This window comes from Coregonus lavaretus, assembly GCF_964263955.1.
Source record: "Coregonus lavaretus genome assembly, chromosome: 26".
NCBI lineage: Eukaryota > Metazoa > Chordata > Actinopteri > Salmoniformes > Salmonidae > Coregonus > Coregonus lavaretus.
Genome location: NC_140013.1, coordinates 25172389 through 25193318, shown reverse-complemented (window position 1 = coordinate 25193318; position 20930 = coordinate 25172389). Strand labels below are relative to the sequence as shown.

The window sequence follows — 20930 nt, the reverse complement described above, 5'->3', positions numbered from 1 at the left end:
TAAGGAGAGTGATGGAGTGCTGCATCAGATGACCTGGCCTCCACAATCCCCCGACCTCAACCCAATTGAGATCGTTTGGGATGAGTCAGACGGCAGAGTGAAGGAAAAGCAGCCAACAAGTGCTCAGCATATGTGGGAACTCCTTCAAGACTGTTGGAAAAGCATTCCAGGTGAAGCTGGTTGAGAGAATGCCAAGAGTGTGCAAAGCTGTCATCAAGGCAAAGGGTGGCTATTTGAAGAATCTCAAATATAAAATATATTTAGATTTGTTTCAAACTTTTCTGGTTACTACATGATTCCATATGTGTTATTTCATAGTTTTGATGTCTTCACTATTATTCTACAATGTAGAAAATAGTAAAAATTAAGAAAAACCCTTGAATTAGTAGGTGTGTCCAAACTTTTGACTTGTACTGTATGTTGCCCTAAGAGTTGTGTAAAGTTGGTAGAATATTAAAGGTGCTTCCACAAAGTATGAACTTACTGGGGTGGAGACTTATTCAATTATGATATTTCAATAATAAAACATTTTCTTAATTTGGAAAATGTTCTATAACTTTCTTTTAAAATGTGGAGTAGGTTGTGTAGATCTGTAGAAGAAAAAAAAGAATGTAATCCTTTTTAGATGAAAAAAGCTCAAGGGGGTGTAGACTTTCTATAGGCACTGTACTGGATGTACATAGAGCAACTTTTGTTATACACATTACAAACAACAAAAGGAGCTACTTCACACACTAGAATATGTAAAGCTGAACAGCTCAACATGGAACAATGCACTGATTGTAGACTACATAGTTGAAAGCTGTCATAATATTAATCTTTTTTTTTGTGATTAAATATTTATTGAGTTTTCACACAACATAAAAAAAATATATGATAAAGAAGATTTATAGTTCAAAGTTGGTTGGTTTGCCTCTAATCTCGTCCACCAGCTGGCTCTCTCTGTCGAACCATCTGGTTTCACAGCACCTCAGTGCATCACAATCTAGCATAACCTATAGAACCTCCCCCCTACATTGCGGAATTCAAAGCGCAAGCAGTTTAAGTGATTTAAACAATCGGAAAATCTGAAAGTACGCATCTTAGAAATTGGAAAATCTGAAAATACGCATCTTAGAAATAGTTTTCACATATAAACGTTATATGCCCGAACTCAGAATCAATTGGTCTTCCCAAAAAGAATATGGTCAATGTGATAGAACATTAATTTTGATTGGTCCCATCTAATACAGCTGTAGCAGGCTCGCTCCCACTCCCGCCTCGATTTTAATCACACCCATTTCAAGTCCCACTTTGTGGCACAGTGATACCAGGCTCTGTGCCAGAAATTCGAGCCTGGGGATGAGGTTAGTTTACCTCCACCTTTATAGTTTAGCCTAAGCATGTAGTTGTGTGAGACTGTGTATTAGGATTATTCTCAACATCCATCCTGATGTCTCTTTAGTTTTATAGATACAGACAAAATATGTGGTAACCATATGGCACTAACGGTGTGGGCGTGTTGCATGTATGTCCTGTATGTTTAGAAAACCTCTGGATGTGTGTGTGCGTGGCTTCTTCAGTGATTACAATAATCTCAGTAGTTTCACTGGCCATGGCCTGTGTGCTTATCTCTAAAAGAAAATCAGTCTAAAAATTCTAACTCCACCATCTGCACATACATATCAGGATTATCTTTATGAAGGACGTTTACTTCTATTATACGGTTAATCTGTGTGGCCGTGTAAACTGTCAATAGATGGCACCGAAAATCGTATTTCAGCTCAAAATCAGTATTGTATATTTAGAGAACCGGTATTTCTGTAGTTACAGTGGCTTGCGAAAGTATTCACCCCCCTTGGCATTTTTCCTATTTTGTTGTCTTACAACCTGGAATTAAATTAGATTTTTTGGGGGTTTGTATCATTTGATTTACACAACATGCCTACCACTTTGACGATGCAAAATATTTCTTATTGTGAAACAAACAAGAAATAAGACAAAAAAACTAAAAACTTGAGCGTGCATAACTATTCACACCATCCCCCTCCAAAGTCAATACTTTGTGGAGCCACCTTTTGCAGTAATTACAGCTGCAAGTCTCTTGGGGTATGTCTCTATAAGCTTGGCGCATCTAGCCACTGGGATTTTTGCCCATTCTTCAAGGCAAAACTGCTCCAGCTCCTTCAAGTTGGATGGGTTCCGCTGGTGTACAGCAATCTTTAAGTCAAACCACAGATTTTCAATTGGATTGAGGTCTGGGCTTTGACTAGGCAATTGCAAGACATTTAAATGTTTCCCCGTAAACCACTCAAGTGTTGCTTTAGCAGTATGCTTAGGGTCATTGTCCTGCTGGAAGGTGAACCTCCGTCCCAGTCTCAAATCTCTGGAAGACTGAAACAGGTTTCCATCAAGAATTTCCCTGTATTTAGCGCCATCCATCATTCCTTCAATTCTGACCAGTTTCCCAGTCCCTGCCGATGAAAAACATCCCCACAGCATGATGCTGCCACCACCATGCTTCACTGTGGGGATGGTGTTCTCGGGGTGATGAGAGGTGTTGGGTTTGCGCCAGACATAGCGCTTTCCTTGATGACCAAAAAGCTCAATTTTAGTCTCATCTGACCAGAGTACCTTCTTCCATATGTTTGGGGAGTCTCCCACATGCCTTTTGGCGAACACCAAACGGGTTTACTTATTTTTTTCTTTAAGTAATGGCTTTTTTCTGGCCACTCTTCCGTAAAGCCCAGCTCTGTGGAGTGTACGGCTTAAAGAGGTCCTATGGACAGATACTCCAATCTCCGCTGTGGAGCTTTGCAGCTCCTTCAGGGTTATCTTTGGTCTCTGATTAATGCCCTCCTTGCCTGGTCCGTGAGTTTTGGTGGGCGGCCCTCTATTGGCAGGTTAGTTGTGGTGCCATATTCTTTCAATTTTTTAATAATGGATTTAATGGTGCTCCGTGGGATGTTCAAAGTTTCGGATATTTTTTTATAACCCAACCCTGATGTGTACTTCTCCACAACTTTGTCTCTGACCTGTTTGGAGAGCTCCTTGGTCTTCATGGTGCCGCTTGCTTGGTGGTGCCACTTGCTTAGTGGTGTTGCAGACTCTGGGGCCTTTCAGAACAGGTGTATATATACTGAGATCATGTGACAGATCATGTGACATTTAGATTGCACACAGGTGGACTTTATTTAACTAATTATGTGACTTCTGAAGGTAATTGGTTGCACCAGATCTTATTTAGGGGCTTCATAGCACCACTTTTCCGTTATTTATTTTGTATAATTTTTTTTAACAAGTTATTTTTTTCACTTCACCAATTTGGACTATTTTGTGTATGTACATTACATGACATCCAAATAAAAATCAATTTAAATTACAGGTTGTAATGCAACAAAATAGGAAAAAACGCCACGGGGGATGAATACTTTTGCAAGGCACTGTACTTGCATTGGTTTTCATTACAACAAACCCTCTCGTGCAGTGTTGCAAAAATGCTAGTCTCTCTCCTCGACAAGCAACACAAATGCTGGCTCGAAAAGGCTAACAATATGTAGAGTTTAGATACATTATGCCGGCGCTACTAGAAGGCTTTTATGGAATGGAGTGCTCATCCTGGGTAAAATCATTTGCTGACAGTACATTTGGTTCCTGAATTGCAATAGGGAACACAGTCTACTGTTGCGTTCCCTATTGTAAAGTATTTCCCCTGTCTGTCTGTCTGTCTGTCTGTGCAGGTCATCTCCTACAGTAATGGTGAGCCAGGGATAGGTAGTCCTGAGTTCAGGAAGCGTGTTGGGTTCAGCTTGTCCATGCCCTCGGCCAATCTCTCCATCTACATCAACAACACCCAGGAGTCAGACTCAGGACGATACCTCTGCAATGTCATCATCCCTGGAGCCGCCGGACTCTCTGGAGAAATGCGCCTTAATGTCAAAGGTACCAACCGGACTGGACACCTGGATTCTGGCACTTACAAATACTTGACTGTTTTTTGGGCCAGGCCTCAGAGATGGAAACATAAAAGTGTAAACTGTACAGTTTGTACATATGCACTGGGCTGTCTCTATAATATTTTCCCACAGCTTCAACAGATGGAGAGAGAGTGTTGGCAAATTTCCTTTACCTTGTGCAGTGTGGCCACCATTCTTAGAAATACAGTACCCTGTTCAATTGAAATGGGTTAATACAATACTTTAGGAGGTCGATTGGGGGTCAATTGTAGAAGACCAAATCCTTTCATTTGTTTCTCTCATAGCTCTTCTGTTGTTTCTAACTATCTGTTCTCTCTCTCTCTCAGTCCCTCCCTCGCCTCCAGTGTGCACAATGACTGGGTCATCTGTGCTGAATGGCAACGTGACACTGAGCTGTAAGTCCAGCTCGGGCAAACCCATCCCTCATTACAAATGGACCAAGAACGCCCCCATGTCAGAGGTCTTCTTTTCCCCCATGCAGAGTGAGTACTCCCTTATATCTCTACCAATAATGTTAGCCAATCAATCACATTACCTCTCTGCCTCAGTTACGTTTTATCATGATACTGAGTAGTCCCCATCAGAATGGATTGAATTCTTATTGAGTGTAAAAAACATCTTCCTAATATTGAATTGCACCCATTTTTGCTGTCAGAACAGCCTCAATTTGTTGGGGAATGGACTCTACAAGGTGTCGAAAGCATTCCACAGGGATGCTGGCCCATGTTGACTCCAATGGTTCCCACAGTTGTGTCAAGTTGTCTGGATGTCCTTTGGGTGGTGGACCATTACACACAGGAAACTGTTGAGTGTGAAAAACCCAGCAGCATTGCAGTTCTTGACATACTCGAACCAGTGCGCCTGGCACCTACTACCATATCCTGTTCAATGGCACTTCAATCTTTTGTCTTGCCCATTCACCCTTTGAATGGCACACACACAATCCATGTCTCAATTGTCTCAATCCATGTCTCAATTGTCTCAGGTGACATCAATAAGGGATCATAGTTTTCACCTGGATTCACCTTGTCAGTCTATGTCAGGTGTTCCTAATGTTTTGAATACCTGTGATAGGATAAAGTAATCCTTCTACCCCCCCTTACCCCACCCCTCCAAAAAAATAAATAATAATAATAATAATAATTGTAAAGTGGTTATGCCACTGGCTATAAGGTGAATGCACCAATTTGTAAGTCGCTCTGGATAAGAGCGTCTGCTAAATGACGTAAATGTAAATGTTGTACAGTCAGTGTATGTACTGTATGAGCTAAGGATCACAAATGATAGCTCACCTCCATCCATCACCAATGTATAGCACTAACCCATGTGATGCAGAGTAGCCACTACTAACCAGCACTGAAAACATCTGCCACTACTGTGGATGGGTGCAATATCATTTTAGCCAATGCAAACTGTCATATTGTCCTCTTCACAACAGCTCCATATGGATTATTGTAGGAAGGAGCCCTACCTGTCACTAAGATTGTCAAAATGAGAACTAAAATAGATAAATTGATAGGCTCGTTAAGTAATAACTAGCTTCTAAATATTAATTAACATTGACATAAGATGGAGATAATTCCAAATGAAATACAAATATATCGTTTCAGAGATTCAAATAGGCAGCCTATACAGTGGCTTGCGAAAGTATTCACCCCCCTTGGCATTTTTCCAATTGTATTGCCTTACAACCTGGAATTAAATTTGATTTTTTTGTGGGTTTGTATCATTTCATTTACATACAGTGAGGGAAAAAAGTATTTGATCCCCTGCTGATTTTGTAAGTTTGCCCACTGACAAAGCCATGATCAGCCTATCATTTTAATGGTAAGTTTATTTGAACAGTGAGAGACAGAATAACAACAAAAAAATCCAGAAAAATGCATGTCAAAAATGTTATAAATTGATTTGCATTTTAATGAGGGAAATAAGTATTTGACCCCTCTGCAAAACATGACTTAGTACTTGGTGGCAAAACCCTTGTTGGCAATCACAGAGGTCAGACGTTTCTTGTAGTTGGCCACCAGGTTTGCACACATCTCAGAAGGGATTTTGTCCCACTCCTCTTTGCAGATCTTCTCCAAGTCATTAAGGTTTCGAGGCTGACGTTTGGCAACTCGAACCTTCAGCTCCCTCCACAGATTTTCTATGGGATTAAGGTCTGGAGACTGGCTAGGCCTCTCCAGGACCTTAATGTGCTTCTTCTTGAGCCACTCCTTTGTTGCCTTGGCCGTGTGTTTTGGGTCATTGTCATGCTGGAATACCCATCCACGACCCATTTTCAATGCCCTGGCTAAGGGAAGGAGGTTCTCACCCAAGATTTGACGGTACATGGCCCCGTCCATCGTCCCTTTGATGTGGTGAAGTTGTCCTGTCCCCTTAGCAGAAAAACACCCCCAAAGCATAATGTTTCCACCTCCATGTTTGACGGTGGGGATGGTGTTCTTGGGGTCATAGGCAGCATTCCTCCTCCTCCAAACACGGCGAGTTGAGTTGATGGCAAAGAGCTCGATTTTGGTCTCATCTGACCACAACACTTTCACCCAGTTCTCCTCTGAATCATTCAGATGTTCATTGGCAAACTTCAGACGGGCCTGTATATGTGCTTTCTTGAGCAGGGGGACCTTGCGGGCGCTGCAGGATTTCAGTCCTTCACGGCGTAGTGTGTTACCAATTTTCTTGCAGAAATTACATCTGCAAGTCTCTTGCGGTATGTCTCTATAAGCTTGGCACATCTAGCCACTGGGATTTTTGCCCATTCTTCAAGGCAAAACAGCTCCAGCTCCTTCAAGTTGGATGGGTTCCGCTGGTATACAACTTTCTTTAAGTCATACCACAGATTCTCAATTGGATTGAGGTCTGGGCTTTGACTAGGCCATTCCAAGACATTTAAATGTTTCTCCTTAAACCACTTGAGTGTTGCTTTAGCAGTATGCTTAGGGTCATTGTCCTGCTGGAAGGTAAACCTCCGTCCCGGTCTCAAATCACTGGAAGAGTGAAACAGGTTTCCCTCAAGAATTTCCCTGTATTTAGTGCCATCCATCATTCCTTCAATTCTGACCAGTTTCCCAGTCCCTGCCGATGAAAAACATCCCCACAGCATGATGCTGCCACCACCATGCTTCACTGTGGGGATGGTGTTATCGGGTGATGAGAGGTGTTGGGTTTGCACCAGACATAGCGCTTTCCTTGATGGCCAAAAAGCTCAATTTTAGTCTCATCTGACCAGAGTACCTTCTTCCATATGTTTGGGGAGTCTCCCACATGCCTTTTGGCGAACACCAAACAGGTTTACTTATTTTTTTCTTTAAGCAATGGCTTTTTTCTGGCCACTCTTCCATAAAGCTCTATGGACAGATACTCTAATCTCTGCTGTGGAGCTTTGCAGCTCCTTCAGGGTTATCTTTCGTCTCTCTGACCTGTTTGGAGAGCTCCTTGATTAATGCCCTCCTTGCCTGGTTCGTGAGTTTTGGTGGGCGGCCAGGTTTGTTGTGGTGCCATATTCTTTCCATTTTTTAATAATGGATTTAATGGTGCTCCGTGGGATGTTCAAAGTTTGGGATATTTTTATATAACCCAACCCTGATCTGTACTTCTCCACAACTTTGTCCCTGACCTGTTTGGAGAGCTCCTTGTTCTTCATGGTGCCACTTGCTTGGTGGTGCCCCTTGCTTAGTGGTGTTGCAGACTCTGGGGCCTTTCAGAACAGGTGTATATATACTGAGATCATGTGACACTTAGATTGCACACAGGTGGACTTTATTCAACTAATTATGTGACTTCTGAAGGTATTTTTTAAAATGTATTTGTCATTTAGCAGACGCTCTTATCCAGAGCGACTTACAGTTAGTGAGCGCATACATTCCTGCCGGCCATTCCCTCCCCTACCCTGGACGAATTGTGCGCCGCACCATGGGTCTCCCGGTCGCGGCCGGCTACGACAGAGCCTGTATTCGAACCAGGATCTCTAGTGGGCGGCAGGTAGCTTAGTGGTTAAGAGCGTTGTGCCAGTAACCGAAAGGTCGCTGGTTCTAATCCCCGAGCCGACTAGGTGAAAAATCTGTCGATGTGCCCTTGAGCAAGGCACTTAACCCTAATTGCTCCTGTAAGTCGCTCTGGATAAGAGCGTCTGCTAAATGACTAAAATGTAAATGTAAAATGTAGTGGCACAGCTAGCACTGCGATGCAGTGCCTTAGACCACTGCACCACTCGGGAGACTAATTTATTGCACCAGATCTTATTTAGGGGCTTCCTAGCAAAGGGGGTGAATACATATGCACGCACCACTTTTCTGTTATTTATTTTTTAGAATTATTTGAAACAAGTTATTTTTTTCATTTCACTTCACCAATTTTGACTATTTTGCGTATGTCCATTACATGACATCCAAATAAAAATCCATTTAAATTACAGGTTGTAATGCAACAAAATAGGAAAAACGCCAAGGGGGATGAATACTGTAATCCTGATATTTTTCCACTAATTGGTCTTTTGACCAATCAGATCAGCTCCTTTGCCAATAGAATCAGAATTGGGCGGCCTGTGTAAACACAGCCATAGTAGCATACTGATCTCCATGTTTTTACTTGTAGATCTGTTCAGAAAACCCATTCAGGGTGCATTCTCCCATATGGTATTATCTCTCCTAACCTTCTCCTCTGGCATGTATTGCCAGGGGGTTCGCTTGTTAACTCTGTGAGTCGGGCTACATTTTGAGGACAAATGTGTGGTGTGTTGGCGCCTGGCGGTGGGATTGCAGATCCACATTTTTCTATTTTATTTCTCTCCAGTGAGGTGACTGAGTTTTTTCTTTGAAATGCCATAACATGCATCACTTAATCCTCTTTAAAGACTGGGAAATGTGCGCTATGTACACACTGCATGCTTATGTCAGACTTGCAGAGAGAGAAAAATATCAAATTGAGGTTTATTTCTCATACTATACTGCACATATGCCTGTTATATTGTATTATTTTGTGAAGAGTTGTGACAATTATTGTGAAAGCACCAGCTGTTTCTGAGCAATAATGAGGCTTACACTGATTGACCAAGTATTGGAATAGCTCCTCCTCTGATCTCCTCGCTTCTTCTATAGATTACCCAACTAATACACTTTATCTGTTTCACTGCCTGATTGACGCAATATCCAGGACTGTGGGTTTGAATGCACCACCAAACACACACAGACAAACCTGCATAATCTCTAGGAGTTGAAAACACTCTGATCCACTGTATTTTTCTCTTTGACCTGGCATATGCTCTCTGTGACATTGAGCCTCCACCCCTGTGCTCTACTGGCATTCTAAAGGGCACTTGGTATTATCAAACACAAGTGTACATTTGTATTGTTTTGGTCCAGCAGCAGCAGTAGGCAAAATATTTCAGTTGTTTTATAGTAGTAACTTTGTCAGTGGTGGCACATTGCCTAGCCTAAATTGCCTGTATGCCCATGGAACAAGCGATGCGATTTACGACACCATGTGACCGATCCTACCTAGAAGCATTGAAGCAAATAGTCTGCTTGTTTTAATTTCATTTGATTTAAAACCAAGCCTATGTCAACTATTCTCTTTCGTAATGCTATACCAACGTAACTGCAAATGTAATCTTGCGTATAAAACAATTGGCATGTCCATGCATGGCTCGCACATGAAGCAATGCAATTTAGCCTACTGTAGCCTATATAAGGCCTTTTCCGCTTACGAAAGTGCTGTGTAAGATAATTCCATAATGAAGCCAATTACTTACTTACAATGTAGACTGCATACATTTCTAACATATTTAGCAAAAAAACTAGATACATTTTTGTTATTTCTATTAGGGCCTATTAGGTCACTGTTGGTTTTGAAAAAAACTATACTCGACAAATCACAATGGACTAGGACGAACATTCATGCCCTCCCACTGAATTGGAATTCATGACAACACACAATGTCAAAGACTGTGCATGACTTGAAGCCACCACATTTTATACCACATAGAGCGTGTTAAAATTTGCTATGGAGTGGTCAAGCCCTCGCCCCACCTACAACTTATTCATTCATCAAAAGCCAGCCCTTTTACGTCACCTCCAGGTATTGCGTTCCGCCGCGAAAATGGCAACAATATTTCTGACACATCCCATGAGCTAATTTGGTTTGTCAAAATAGCGAGCTTCCCTCAATCAATAAGCATGTCTCTTTCGCTTCATTCTAAGCTGTGTTTCTGTTGTTCCCAGTCTCTCCTTCTCTCCTGCCTCTGTCTCATCACTCTTTTCTTGCAAACTTTTGCAGCTATCAACTCCTTACAACTCCCTTGTAGGGGCTAGGGGTTGAAGTCTCTCTTCCCTATTTAATCACTCTCTCTGCACCAGCCCTTCTTCTCTCAGTCACTGTCTCTGCCACTCTTCTCTCCTGCATGACCACAGAATGGAGAGCCTGCCCCTCGCCCTTGCTTGTTCTAGGGTTCATGGGTAAGGGTTTCACACATACACCCCCAACCCACCACAACCCCCCTAGGACGCAGAAGTCTGTAGAGCCCCACAGCCTATATAATATTAGAGCGCGCCAGCTTGTAGTCCTAAAAACCGGAAATGAGTTACCTCTGGTTCGTTCAGCCAGTCCTATAGGGGAAATTAATGGGGAAAGAATGGGGTTTTGGGATAAAGGCTGAAAATAAGGTCTGAGGTTAACACAGGCTTATACGTTTTGTTCTAAGAGATAATATCTGTCAGTTAACATGACCTTTAGGAATTATGAAGCCTTTATGTGCAATAAGTTTGTGTTTTGATTACAACATTCACAAAAGTGCCATTAGCTGACAAAGATTATCTCATAGAACAAACCATATAAGATATCCTTATTTTCGGCGTTTATCCAAAAACCCTCCAAAAAAACATTCATCCCCCCATAGGCTTTGGCCAACGAGCCATGGCAGAGTTTGTGCCTACGAAAAGACGCCATTACTATTGCTCTCTATAATCTTGCTGGTGTCACCTCAACCCCCCATCTCCATGTAAAAAAAACTGACCCCCACTAAGAAGAATTTAATATGTTATTCATCCAAAAGCATGTCTGTGTTAATCCTCACCAATGACTTTGCCTTGTATACATCTGCATTGCCCTTATGAACTCAGTTGATCTGAGATTACATGTCTTTGACCAGGCTGGTTAGACTTGCGTGATATAACATTTTTCCTTTGGTATGGATCAACTGATACGACCCCTTGGCCCTTAGCCATCTGGCCTGGCCTGAGGATGAAACTACTTCATAACATATCAACCACTGTACTGTAGGTTAACCTCTTCATAACATGCTCAAATAACACAATGTAAAAGTATGAAAATCCACAGTAATCAATATGCTAATATAAAATAAATGGTAAATTACTGTAAAGGCAACAATAAGTCAAGTAGTGATGGTAAAGGTAGGCTACATATCAAGGCCAGAGATAAAGACAAAGCCTTGACTTTCTCACAATGGCTGTCATTGGTACATTGCATCGAATGACAGACATTCAATGATTAAATCAAAACTATGATTGCAATGTGCAATCTGCTGCATTTGCTGAGGTCATTGAGTTTGGATTGAATCCAGAATAAGTGTTTCCTTTTTGTCTTGTACGTAGACTAAGATTGTGTCTTAATATTCTGAATATGTATGAAACATGAGAAGGTGCACAATTAACAGTTGGCACAAATACTGTCAGTTTGTTTGTGTGTGTTCTTGCGTTCTTAGATCTTGCCTGTAGAAATGTTGGTGATAGTCACTTGCTACTGTAGTTAGTACTGTAGTCAGTATTACTGTAGTTATTTCATAGTTTGATTTCAGTGTATTTTGATCAGTACAATACTTTCTTGGTATATAGAGATTGGTGATTTCAGATCATCTACAGGTCTGTCTTTGGATCTTGATTGCAGTGCAATTTTGAGAATCTGCCAAGTTTAAGAATGAGCTGATCTTTCTTTAATCTGTAGCAGTTCTGTCTGGTTCCTCTCATCTGTCACGAGTGTCAGTGTAATGTGGTGGGTCGAAGTCAGGCGCAGGACACAGACATTTACATTTACGTCATTTAGCAGACGCTCTTATCCAGAGCGACTTACAAATTGCTGCATTCACCTTATAGCCAGTGGGATAACCACTTTACAATGTTTTTTTTGTTTTTATGTTTTTTTTTTTTTGGGGGGGGGGGGGGGGGGGGTAGAAGGATTACTTTATCCTATCCCAGGTATTCCTTAAAGAGGTGGGGTTTCAAATGTCTCCGGAAGGTGGTGAGTGACTCCGCTGTCCTGGCGTCGTGAGGGAGCTTGTTCCACCATTGGGGTGCCAGAGCAGCGAACAGTTTTGACTGGGCTGAGCGGGAACTATGCTTCCGCAGAGGTAGGGGAGCCAGCAGGCCAGAGGTGGATGAACGCAATGCCCTCGTTTGGGTGTAGGGACTGATCAGAGCCTGAAGGTACGGAGGTGCCGTTCCCCTCACAGCTCAGTAGGCAAGCACCATGGTCTTGTAGCAGATGCGAGCTTCAACTGGAAGCCATTGGAGTGTGCGGAGGAGCGGGGTGACGTGAGAGAACTTGGGAAGGTTGAACACCAGACGGGCTGCGGCATTCTGGATGAGTTGTAGGGGTTTAATGGCACAGGCAGGGAGCCCAGCCAACAGCGAGTTGCAGTAATCCAGACGGGAGATGACAAGTGCCTGGATTAGGACCTGTGCCACTTCCTGTGTAAGGCAGGGTCGTACTCTCCGTATGTTGTAGAGCATGAACCTACAGGATCGGGTCACCGCCTTGATGTTAGCGGAGAACGACAGGGTGTTGTCCAGGGTCACGCCAAGGCTCTTCGCACTCTGGGAGGAGGACACAACGGAGTTGTCAACCGTGATGGCGAGATCATGGAACAGGCAGTCCTTCCCCGGGAGGAAGAGCAGCTCCGTCTTGCCAAGGTTCGGCTTGAGGTGGTGATCCGTCATCCATACTGATATGTCTGCCAGACATGCAGAGATGCGATTCGCCACCTGGTTATCAGAAGGGGGAAAGGAGAAGATTAGTTGTGTGTCGTCAGCGTAGCAATGATAGGAGAGGCCATGTGAGGATATGACAGAGCCAAGTGACTTGGTGTATAGCAGACCTCGAAGAAACGTACTTTACTGAGAAATGAGTAAAGAATACAATACAGAAATCTCTCCACACAGGGAGGAACTAACCCGCTCACAAACGACACACAAAACAACCAAGCACAAAACACATTGGGAGCCACTGGGTTAAATAGGGAAGGCGTGATTACAATAATGGGCAACAGTTGTGTGACAATAGACAACAGGTGCAACATAGAAACATAGAACATAGATCGGCAGCAGCTAGTATTCCGGTGACGACGAACGCCGAAGCCTGCCCGAGCAAGGAGGAGGGGCAGCCTCGGCAGAATCCGTGACATCATCTGAGTTACTAATGGCAGGTGCCTATTGTACAGACCTACAGGTACATCCATCTGGCACACAACAAATCACTGTCAGGCCAAGTACTTAGTATAGTTGGATTGAGTCCTCATTACCACATATTATATCTCCCCAAGAGGCTTTGTTTACTCTGAAATGGAAAGTATGAGTTAGCAATAGCACCGTTGCGTTGTGTAGTCTGTGTGCTTTGCATGCGAAATGATTTTCCCCCACCCTTCCAGAGAGAACAGCAGATGGTGCATGCTGAGGTTATCAAACAAGAATCCCAGCCAGCAGTTCACTCCTAGACTTTGGGACAGGGTCAAACAGCTGTTTGTCACAATGACAATTTTGGACAGAGGACATCGTACGCCATAGTTTATTTATAGTCTTAGTAAAGGTACTGACATCCTATTGTGAACTTTAGCTTCTCTACTTGAGCTGAGCTGGTTGAGTCACTGGGCAGCAGCTAGTATTCCGGTGACGACGAACGCCAAAGCCTGCCCGAGCAAGGAGGAGGGGCAGCCTCGGCAGAATCCGTGACAGTACCCCCCCCCCCCCCCCCCGATGCGCGGCTCCAGCCGTGCGTCGACACCGGCCTCGGGGACGGCCAGGAGGACGCGGCGTGGGGCGAGTCGGGTGATTACGGTGGAAATCCCTCAACATGGAGGGATCGAGGATGTCCCTCCTAGGGAACCAGCACCGCTCCTCCGGACCGTACCCCTCCCACTCCACGAGATACTGCAGGCCTCCCACCCGACGCCTCGAATCTAAGATGGAACGGACCGAGTACGCCGGTGCCCCCTCGATGTCCAGTGGGGGCGGAGGAACCTCCCGTATCTCAGACTCCTGGAGTGGACCAGCTACCACCGGCCTGAGGAGAGACACATGGAACGAGGGGTTAATACGATACTCAGGAGGAAGCTGTAACCTATAACATACCTCGTTCAATCTCCTCAGGACTTTGAATGGCCCCACAAACCGCCGACCCAGCTTCCGGCAGAGAAGGCGAAGGGGCAGGTTTCAGGTCGAGAGCCAGACCCGGTCCCCCGGTGCATACACCGGAGCCTCACTGCGGTGGCAGTTGGCGCTCGCCTTCTGCCGCCCGATGGCCCGCTGCTGGCGCACATGTGCAGCGTTCCAGGTCTCCTGCAAGCGCCGAAACCATTCATCCACCGCAGGTGCCTCGATCTGGCTCTGATGCCAAGGTGCCAGAACCGGCTGATAACCTAATACACACTGGAATGGAGTAAGGTTAGTGGAGGAGTGGCGGAGGGAGTTTTGGGCCATCTCTGCCCAGGGGGGGAAAACCGACCACTCCCCACGCCGGTCCTGGCAATACGACCTCAGAAACCTACCCACCTCCTGGTTGACTCTCTCCACCTGCCCGTTACTTTCAGGGTGAAACCCTGAGGTCAGGCTGACCGAGACTCCCAGACATTCCATGAACGCCCTCCAAACCCTCGAGGTGAACTGGGAACCCCGATCAGACACTATATCCTCAGGTATCCCATAGTGCCGGAAGACGTGTGTAAATAGGGCCTCAGCAGTCTGTAGGGCCGTAGGGAGACCGGGTAGAGGAATGAGGCAGCAGGATTTAGAAAACCGATCCACAACGACCAGGATCGTGGTATTCCCTTGTGAGGGGGGAAGATCTGTCACGAAATCCACCGGTAGGCTCTGCACTTCCCCGGAGTCACGTGTATCCTCTGTCACAGGCGGAGAAGGCGGCCATGGAAACATATGTCTCCGAATCTCTGAGACAGGGATACATTCGGCCTTCCACTTCACCTGTTTCCTCAAGCTTATTTTTCGTGAAGAAGAAGGATGGTGGGTTACGCACGTGCATTGATTACCGTGGGCTAAATCAGATCACTGTCAAGTACAGCTATCCCTTACCTCTGATAGCATGTATGACAGAATCACTGCACAGGGCGCGCTATGAGAATATTGACGATCAATAAAATTCCCAGCTGCGCCTGAATCTACTAGCGCCTTATGCTGGGAATGAGGAGAAAACTCTGAAAACACAACCTCTATACACAACTGACCAACAGGGAGCTCTGGGTGAGTCGGGTGTCTACTCACCTGAGATGGTCGACCAGTGCTCTGCTTACTGTCTCAACTCCCTGGGGACCCTCCCCAGCACCGGTCCACAGTGTGCCCTCTGCGTCCACAGTTGGTGCAGGGGACAGCCCCTCTCCTGGTCTCCCTAAGCGCAGTACCTCCGAGCTCCATGGGGGTAGAGTCGGAGGTGCTGGGGGATGGAATGAATGGGCCCCGATCAGAACATCCGCGGGTCTCCAACGGGTTATCCAGCCTGATGGACATCTCCACCAGTTGGTCCAGGTTGAGATTGGTATCCCTGCAGGCCAGTTCCCGCCGAACGTCCTCCCGTAGGCTGCACCGATAGTGGTCGATCAGGGCCCTCTCATTCCATCCGGCGCTGGCTGCCAACGTCCTGAACTCCAGCGCAAATTCCTGGGTGCTCCTCTTCTCCTGTCGTAGGTGGAACAGACGCTCGCCCGCCGCTCTCCCCTCCGGTGGATGATCGAATACCGCCCGGAAGCAGCGGGTGAAATCCTCGTAGCGGACCGATGCAGCGTCAATACCTCCCCACTCGCCGTTGGCCCACTCGAGCGCCTTCCCCGACAGACAGGAGATGAAGGCGGACACGCTCTCGTATCCCGAGGGCGCCGGGTAAATAGTTGCCAGGTAGAGCTCTACCTGGAGAAGGAAACCCTGACACCCGGCTGGTGTACCGTCATATGCCCTCGGGAGCGAGAGCCGAATCCCACTGGGTCCAGGTGGAGAAGAGGTGGACTGTGGTATGGGTGGTAGAGTGGTTGGAGGAGGTGTGGGAAGGCCACCTCTCTCCCAACGGTCCATAGTATTCACCACCCTCTCCATTGCAGTGCTGAGAGCCTGGATGATACTCTCCTGTCATTGAAATCGTTCCTCCATCGATTCGGACTGACTGGCTGTACCTGCTGACTCCATAATGGTGCGTGGTTCTGTCACGAGTGTCAGTGTAATGCGGTGGGTCGAAGTCAGGCGCAGGACACAGAATACGAAGAAACGTACTTTACTGAGAAATGAGTAAAGAATACAATACAGAAATCTCTCCACACAGGGAGGAACTAACCCGCTCACAAACGACACACAAAACGAAAACAACCACTCACAAAACACATTGGGAGCCACTGGATTAAATAGGGAAGGTGTGATTACAATAATGGGCAACAGGTGTGTGACAATAGACAACAGGTGCAACATAGAAACATAGAACATAGATCGGCAGCAGCTAGTATTCCGGTGACGACGAACGCCGAAGCCTGCCCGAGCAAGGAGGAGGGGCAGCCTCGGCAGAATCCGTGACATCATCTGAGTTACTAATGGCAGGTGCCTATTGTAAAAAAAGTATGAGTTAGCAATAGCACCGTTGCGTTGTGTAGTCTGTGTGCTTTGCGTGCGAAATTATTTTCCCCCACCCTTCCAGAGAGAACAGCAGATGGTGCATGCTGAGGTTATCAAACAAGAATCCCAGCCAGCAGTTCACTCCTAGACATTGGGACAGGGTCAAACAGCTGTTTGTCACAATGACAATTTTGGACAGAGGACATCGTACGCCATAGTTTATTTATAGTCTTAGTAAATGTACTGACATCCTATTGTGAACTTTAGCTTCTCTACTTGAGCTGAGCTGGTTGAGTCACTGGGTTGATATGCTTCAGGACATTTTATGATATGCTTCAGGACATATGATGAAGATATATCAATTTGTTTTCCCTCTTGATTCTTTATATTGGTATATATGGGTGGAGGCTCCAGCCACTCAAGTCATAGACTGTTCTCTGCTACCACACAGAAAGCGGTACCGATGCACTAAGTCTGGAACCAACAGAACCCTGAACAGCTTCTACCCCCAAGCCATAAGACTGCTAAATAGTTAACTAAATAGCATTGACCCCCCCTTTGCACTAACTCTTTTGACTCATGACATATTCTGCTGCTACTGCTTATTATCTATCCTGTTGCCTACCTATATGTACATATCAACCTCAATTACCTCATACCCCTGCACATCAAATCAATACTGGTACCCCATGTATATACACTGCTCAAAAAAATAAAGGGAACACTAAAATAACACATCCTAGATCTGAATGAATGAAATAATCTTATTAAATACTCTTTTCTTTACATAGTTGAATGTGCTGACAACAATGTGCCACCGCCAAACCGGTCATGCTGGAGGATGTTGCAGGCAGCAGAACGTTCTCCATGGCGTCTCCAGACTGTCACGTCTGTCACGTGCTCAGTGTGAACCTGCTTTCATCTGTGAAGAGCACAGGGCGCCAGTGGCGAATTTGCCAATCTTGGTGTTCTCTGGCAAATGCCAAACGTCCTGCACGATGTTGGGCTGTAAGCACAACCCCCACCTGTGGACGTCGGGCCCTCATACCACCCTCATGGAGTCTGTTTCTGACCGTTTGAGCAGACACATGCACATTTGTGGCCTGCTTGAGGTCATTTTGCAGGGCTCTGGCAGTGCTCCTCCTGCTCCTCCTTGCACAAAGGCGGAGGTAGCAGTCCTGCTGCTGGGTTGTTGCCCTCCTACGGCCTCCTCCACGTCTCCTGATGTACTGGCCTGTCTCCTGGTAGCGCCTACATGCTCTGGACACTACGCTGACAGACACAGCAAACCTTCTTGCCACAGCTCGCATTGTGCCATCCTGGATGAGCTGCACTACCTGAGCCACTTGTGTGGGTTGTAGACTCCGTCTCATGCTACCACTAGAGTGAAAGCACCGCCAGCATTCTAAAGTGACCAAAACATCAGCCAGGAAGCATAGGAACTGAGAAGTGGTCTGTGGTCACCACCTGCAAAACCAGTCCTTTATTGGGGTGGTCTTGCTAATTGCCTATAATTTCCACCTGTTGTCTATTCCATTTGCACAACAGCATGTGACATTTATTGTCAATCAGTGTTGCTTCCTATGTGGACAGTTTGATTTCACAGAAGTGTGATTGACTTGAAGTTACATTGTGTTGTTTAAGTGTTCCCTTTATTTTTTTGAGCAGTGTAGTTATTGTTACTCATTGTGTATTTATTCCTCGTGTTATTATCTTTCTATTATTTATTTATTTTTCTCTCTCTGCATTGTTGGAAAGTAAGCATTTCACTGTTAGTCTACACCTGTTGTTTATTAAGCATGTGGCAAATACAATTTGATTTGATTTGGAAAAAATATTCTCTCATGTGACGTTTCCAATCGGATTTTGAGAGGATTTGCTTGATAAGAGCTGCCCCACATATGTTTATTATTCTCTAGTATCCCCAGTGTTACATACTTACAATAGAGCATCCCCACGCCAGCTATAACAAGTGGATCACAGCAACTAGGATTATGTAAACTAATGAAGTCCAGCTGTGAAAAGCCACAGGTTCTGATTCATCATTGTGGCGATTCCTTGTCTGGTGTTTAACCATTTGATAGTGAGGTCTCTCTATATAACCACATTATTTATCCCCGGGACAGAAAGGAGTGATATCATCAAAGAGGATCTGTACTGGTATAAAGAACAGCCCATCCCACTGGGCACATACTGGTTGACTCAACATTGTTTCCACTTCATTTCAATGAAATGATCCAACGTGGAATAGACATTGAATTGATGTCTGTGCCCAGTGGGATGTGACTCCCTAGGACCAGGATACCCCTCAATACTTATAGCTTCGGAACCAAGAGAGTATTGTACTTGGTACAGTGTGTAGTCTAATTATGTTTGTATACATACTGTAGCTACCCTTGTGTTACCTAGTGTAACTGTCTACATTAATGTAGATGGAGAGTGGGTTTGATAGGTGTATAATGTTCTGTGCACTGTACATCATAAACATATTAATGTACTGTAGAGGCAAGAGTGTGTAACACTGTCTTTCTCTTTCAGATGAGAGGCAAGGTACCCTCAGGTTGAGTAACCTCACTAAGAGCATGTCAGGGAAATATGTGTGCCGAGCTAGCAACACTGCCGGCTCTGACACTTGCTCTATCAACCTGGAGGTCTTCACCTGTAAGTATAGCAAAGTAACACACACAATCTCATATTAGTATATACAGACTGCTCTTGTTTCCTTTTTGAAGCCTCTCTGTGTGTCCTCTTCCACAGCCTCTAATGCTGGAGCGATTGCTGCTGCTACTCTGGGGTCCATCGTGGGACTGTTAGCCATCATACTCGTCCTCATCTTCATGCTGAGGAGGAGAGACCACGAAGAGGAGGAGATAGCCAATGATATCAAGTGAGGTTTTGTCTGTGTTTGTGTGTGTTATCGTAAAATCAGGTGCAGTTGTTAAACACCACAGGATGTACAACTACTAGCACTCTACCATGGACGATGCAGGTGTTCTAATTCAATTTCTGCAGGTTGGTTGTTGGAGGATGTGTGTAGCATGTGATATGATCTTGGTTGGTGTTTTCTCATTGGCTGTCTGTCTATCCATCACAGGGAGGATGCCCAGGCACCCAAGCGTGTTTCCTGGGCAAAGAGTGGCACAGGCTCAGACATCATCTCCAAAAATGGCACGCTGTCGTCCATAGCCACGAGTCCCCATCTGCGAGACCCCCAGCAGCCCAACAACTTCCCCTACCCCACTGCCCCGGTCTGTGACACAGGCTCTGTGCTCAACGCCTACCGCCTTCGGCCTGGAGAGCCCAACCCCCTGCAGGGCCTCCCAGGGTACATCAGTGGTACACCTCCACCCGGGCACACCAGACCCCTCTGTGTTACTAACAACATTGATGCCACCTCTCCACACGGGCACAGTCGACCCCCCAGTTCTAACCACATCAGTGGGACTCCACACCCTGGCCACACCCGGCCCCTCAGCACTAGGATCATTGTTGACACCTCCCCCCAGGAGCACAGTCGACCCCCAAGTTCTAACAATATCGTTGCCTCCTCTCCACATGGGCACAGCAGACCACCAAGCTCGAACCACATCAGTGGTAGCGCTCCACACAGGCACAGCCGACCCCCCAGTTCCAACCACAGCCGACCCCCCAGCATCAGTAGCATGCCTCACTATGGACACAGCAGATCCTCCAGTTCCAACGGTGCCCCACCCCATTCCCCACCTGGCCACATGGTCACAGACCCCGACAAGACTGAGGGGGCCCAGCCCCAGGTACCACGCCCTCTCACCTCGCCCATCAGCTCCGCCACCCTGGCCCGTATGGGTGCTGTGCCCGTCATGGTGCCCGCTCAGAGCCAGGCTGGATCACTGGTATAGCCCACTGGAGGGTCTCCCATTTTACTACTGAGCACAAAAAAACTGAAGCAAATGGATAGAGACTTCCTCAAAGGAAGATTGCATATTTCATTTCAGTCATTTAGCAGACGCTCTTATCCAGAGCAACTTACAGTTAGTGAGTGCATACATTATTTGTTTTATACTGGCCCCCTGTGGGAATCGAACCCACAACCCTGGCGTTGATAACACCATGCTCTACCAACTGAGCTACATCCCTGCCGGCCATTCCCTCCCCTACCCTGGAC

The 20930-nt window shown here is 45.7% G+C and overlaps 1 protein-coding gene across 1 annotated transcript in view; it reads left to right on the top strand.

Annotated features, from left to right (window-relative positions):
* Positions 1–20701, top strand: part of LOC311101954 (endothelial cell-selective adhesion molecule-like) — a gene marked incomplete at its 5' end in the record, with an annotated part of 85240 nt that extends 64539 nt beyond the window's left edge. The window contains 8 exon segments of the mRNA XM_084143190.1: positions 3720–3921; positions 4283–4438; positions 10364–10408; positions 19325–19447; positions 19544–19673; positions 19881–20130; positions 20133–20155; positions 20481–20701. Of these exon segments, the coding sequence (XP_083999316.1) occupies positions 3720–3921; positions 4283–4438; positions 10364–10408; positions 19325–19447; positions 19544–19673; positions 19881–20130; positions 20133–20155; positions 20481–20664 (1113 nt within the window). The 3' untranslated portion in view covers positions 20665–20701.
* Between the last annotated feature and the right edge of the window lie 229 nt (positions 20702–20930).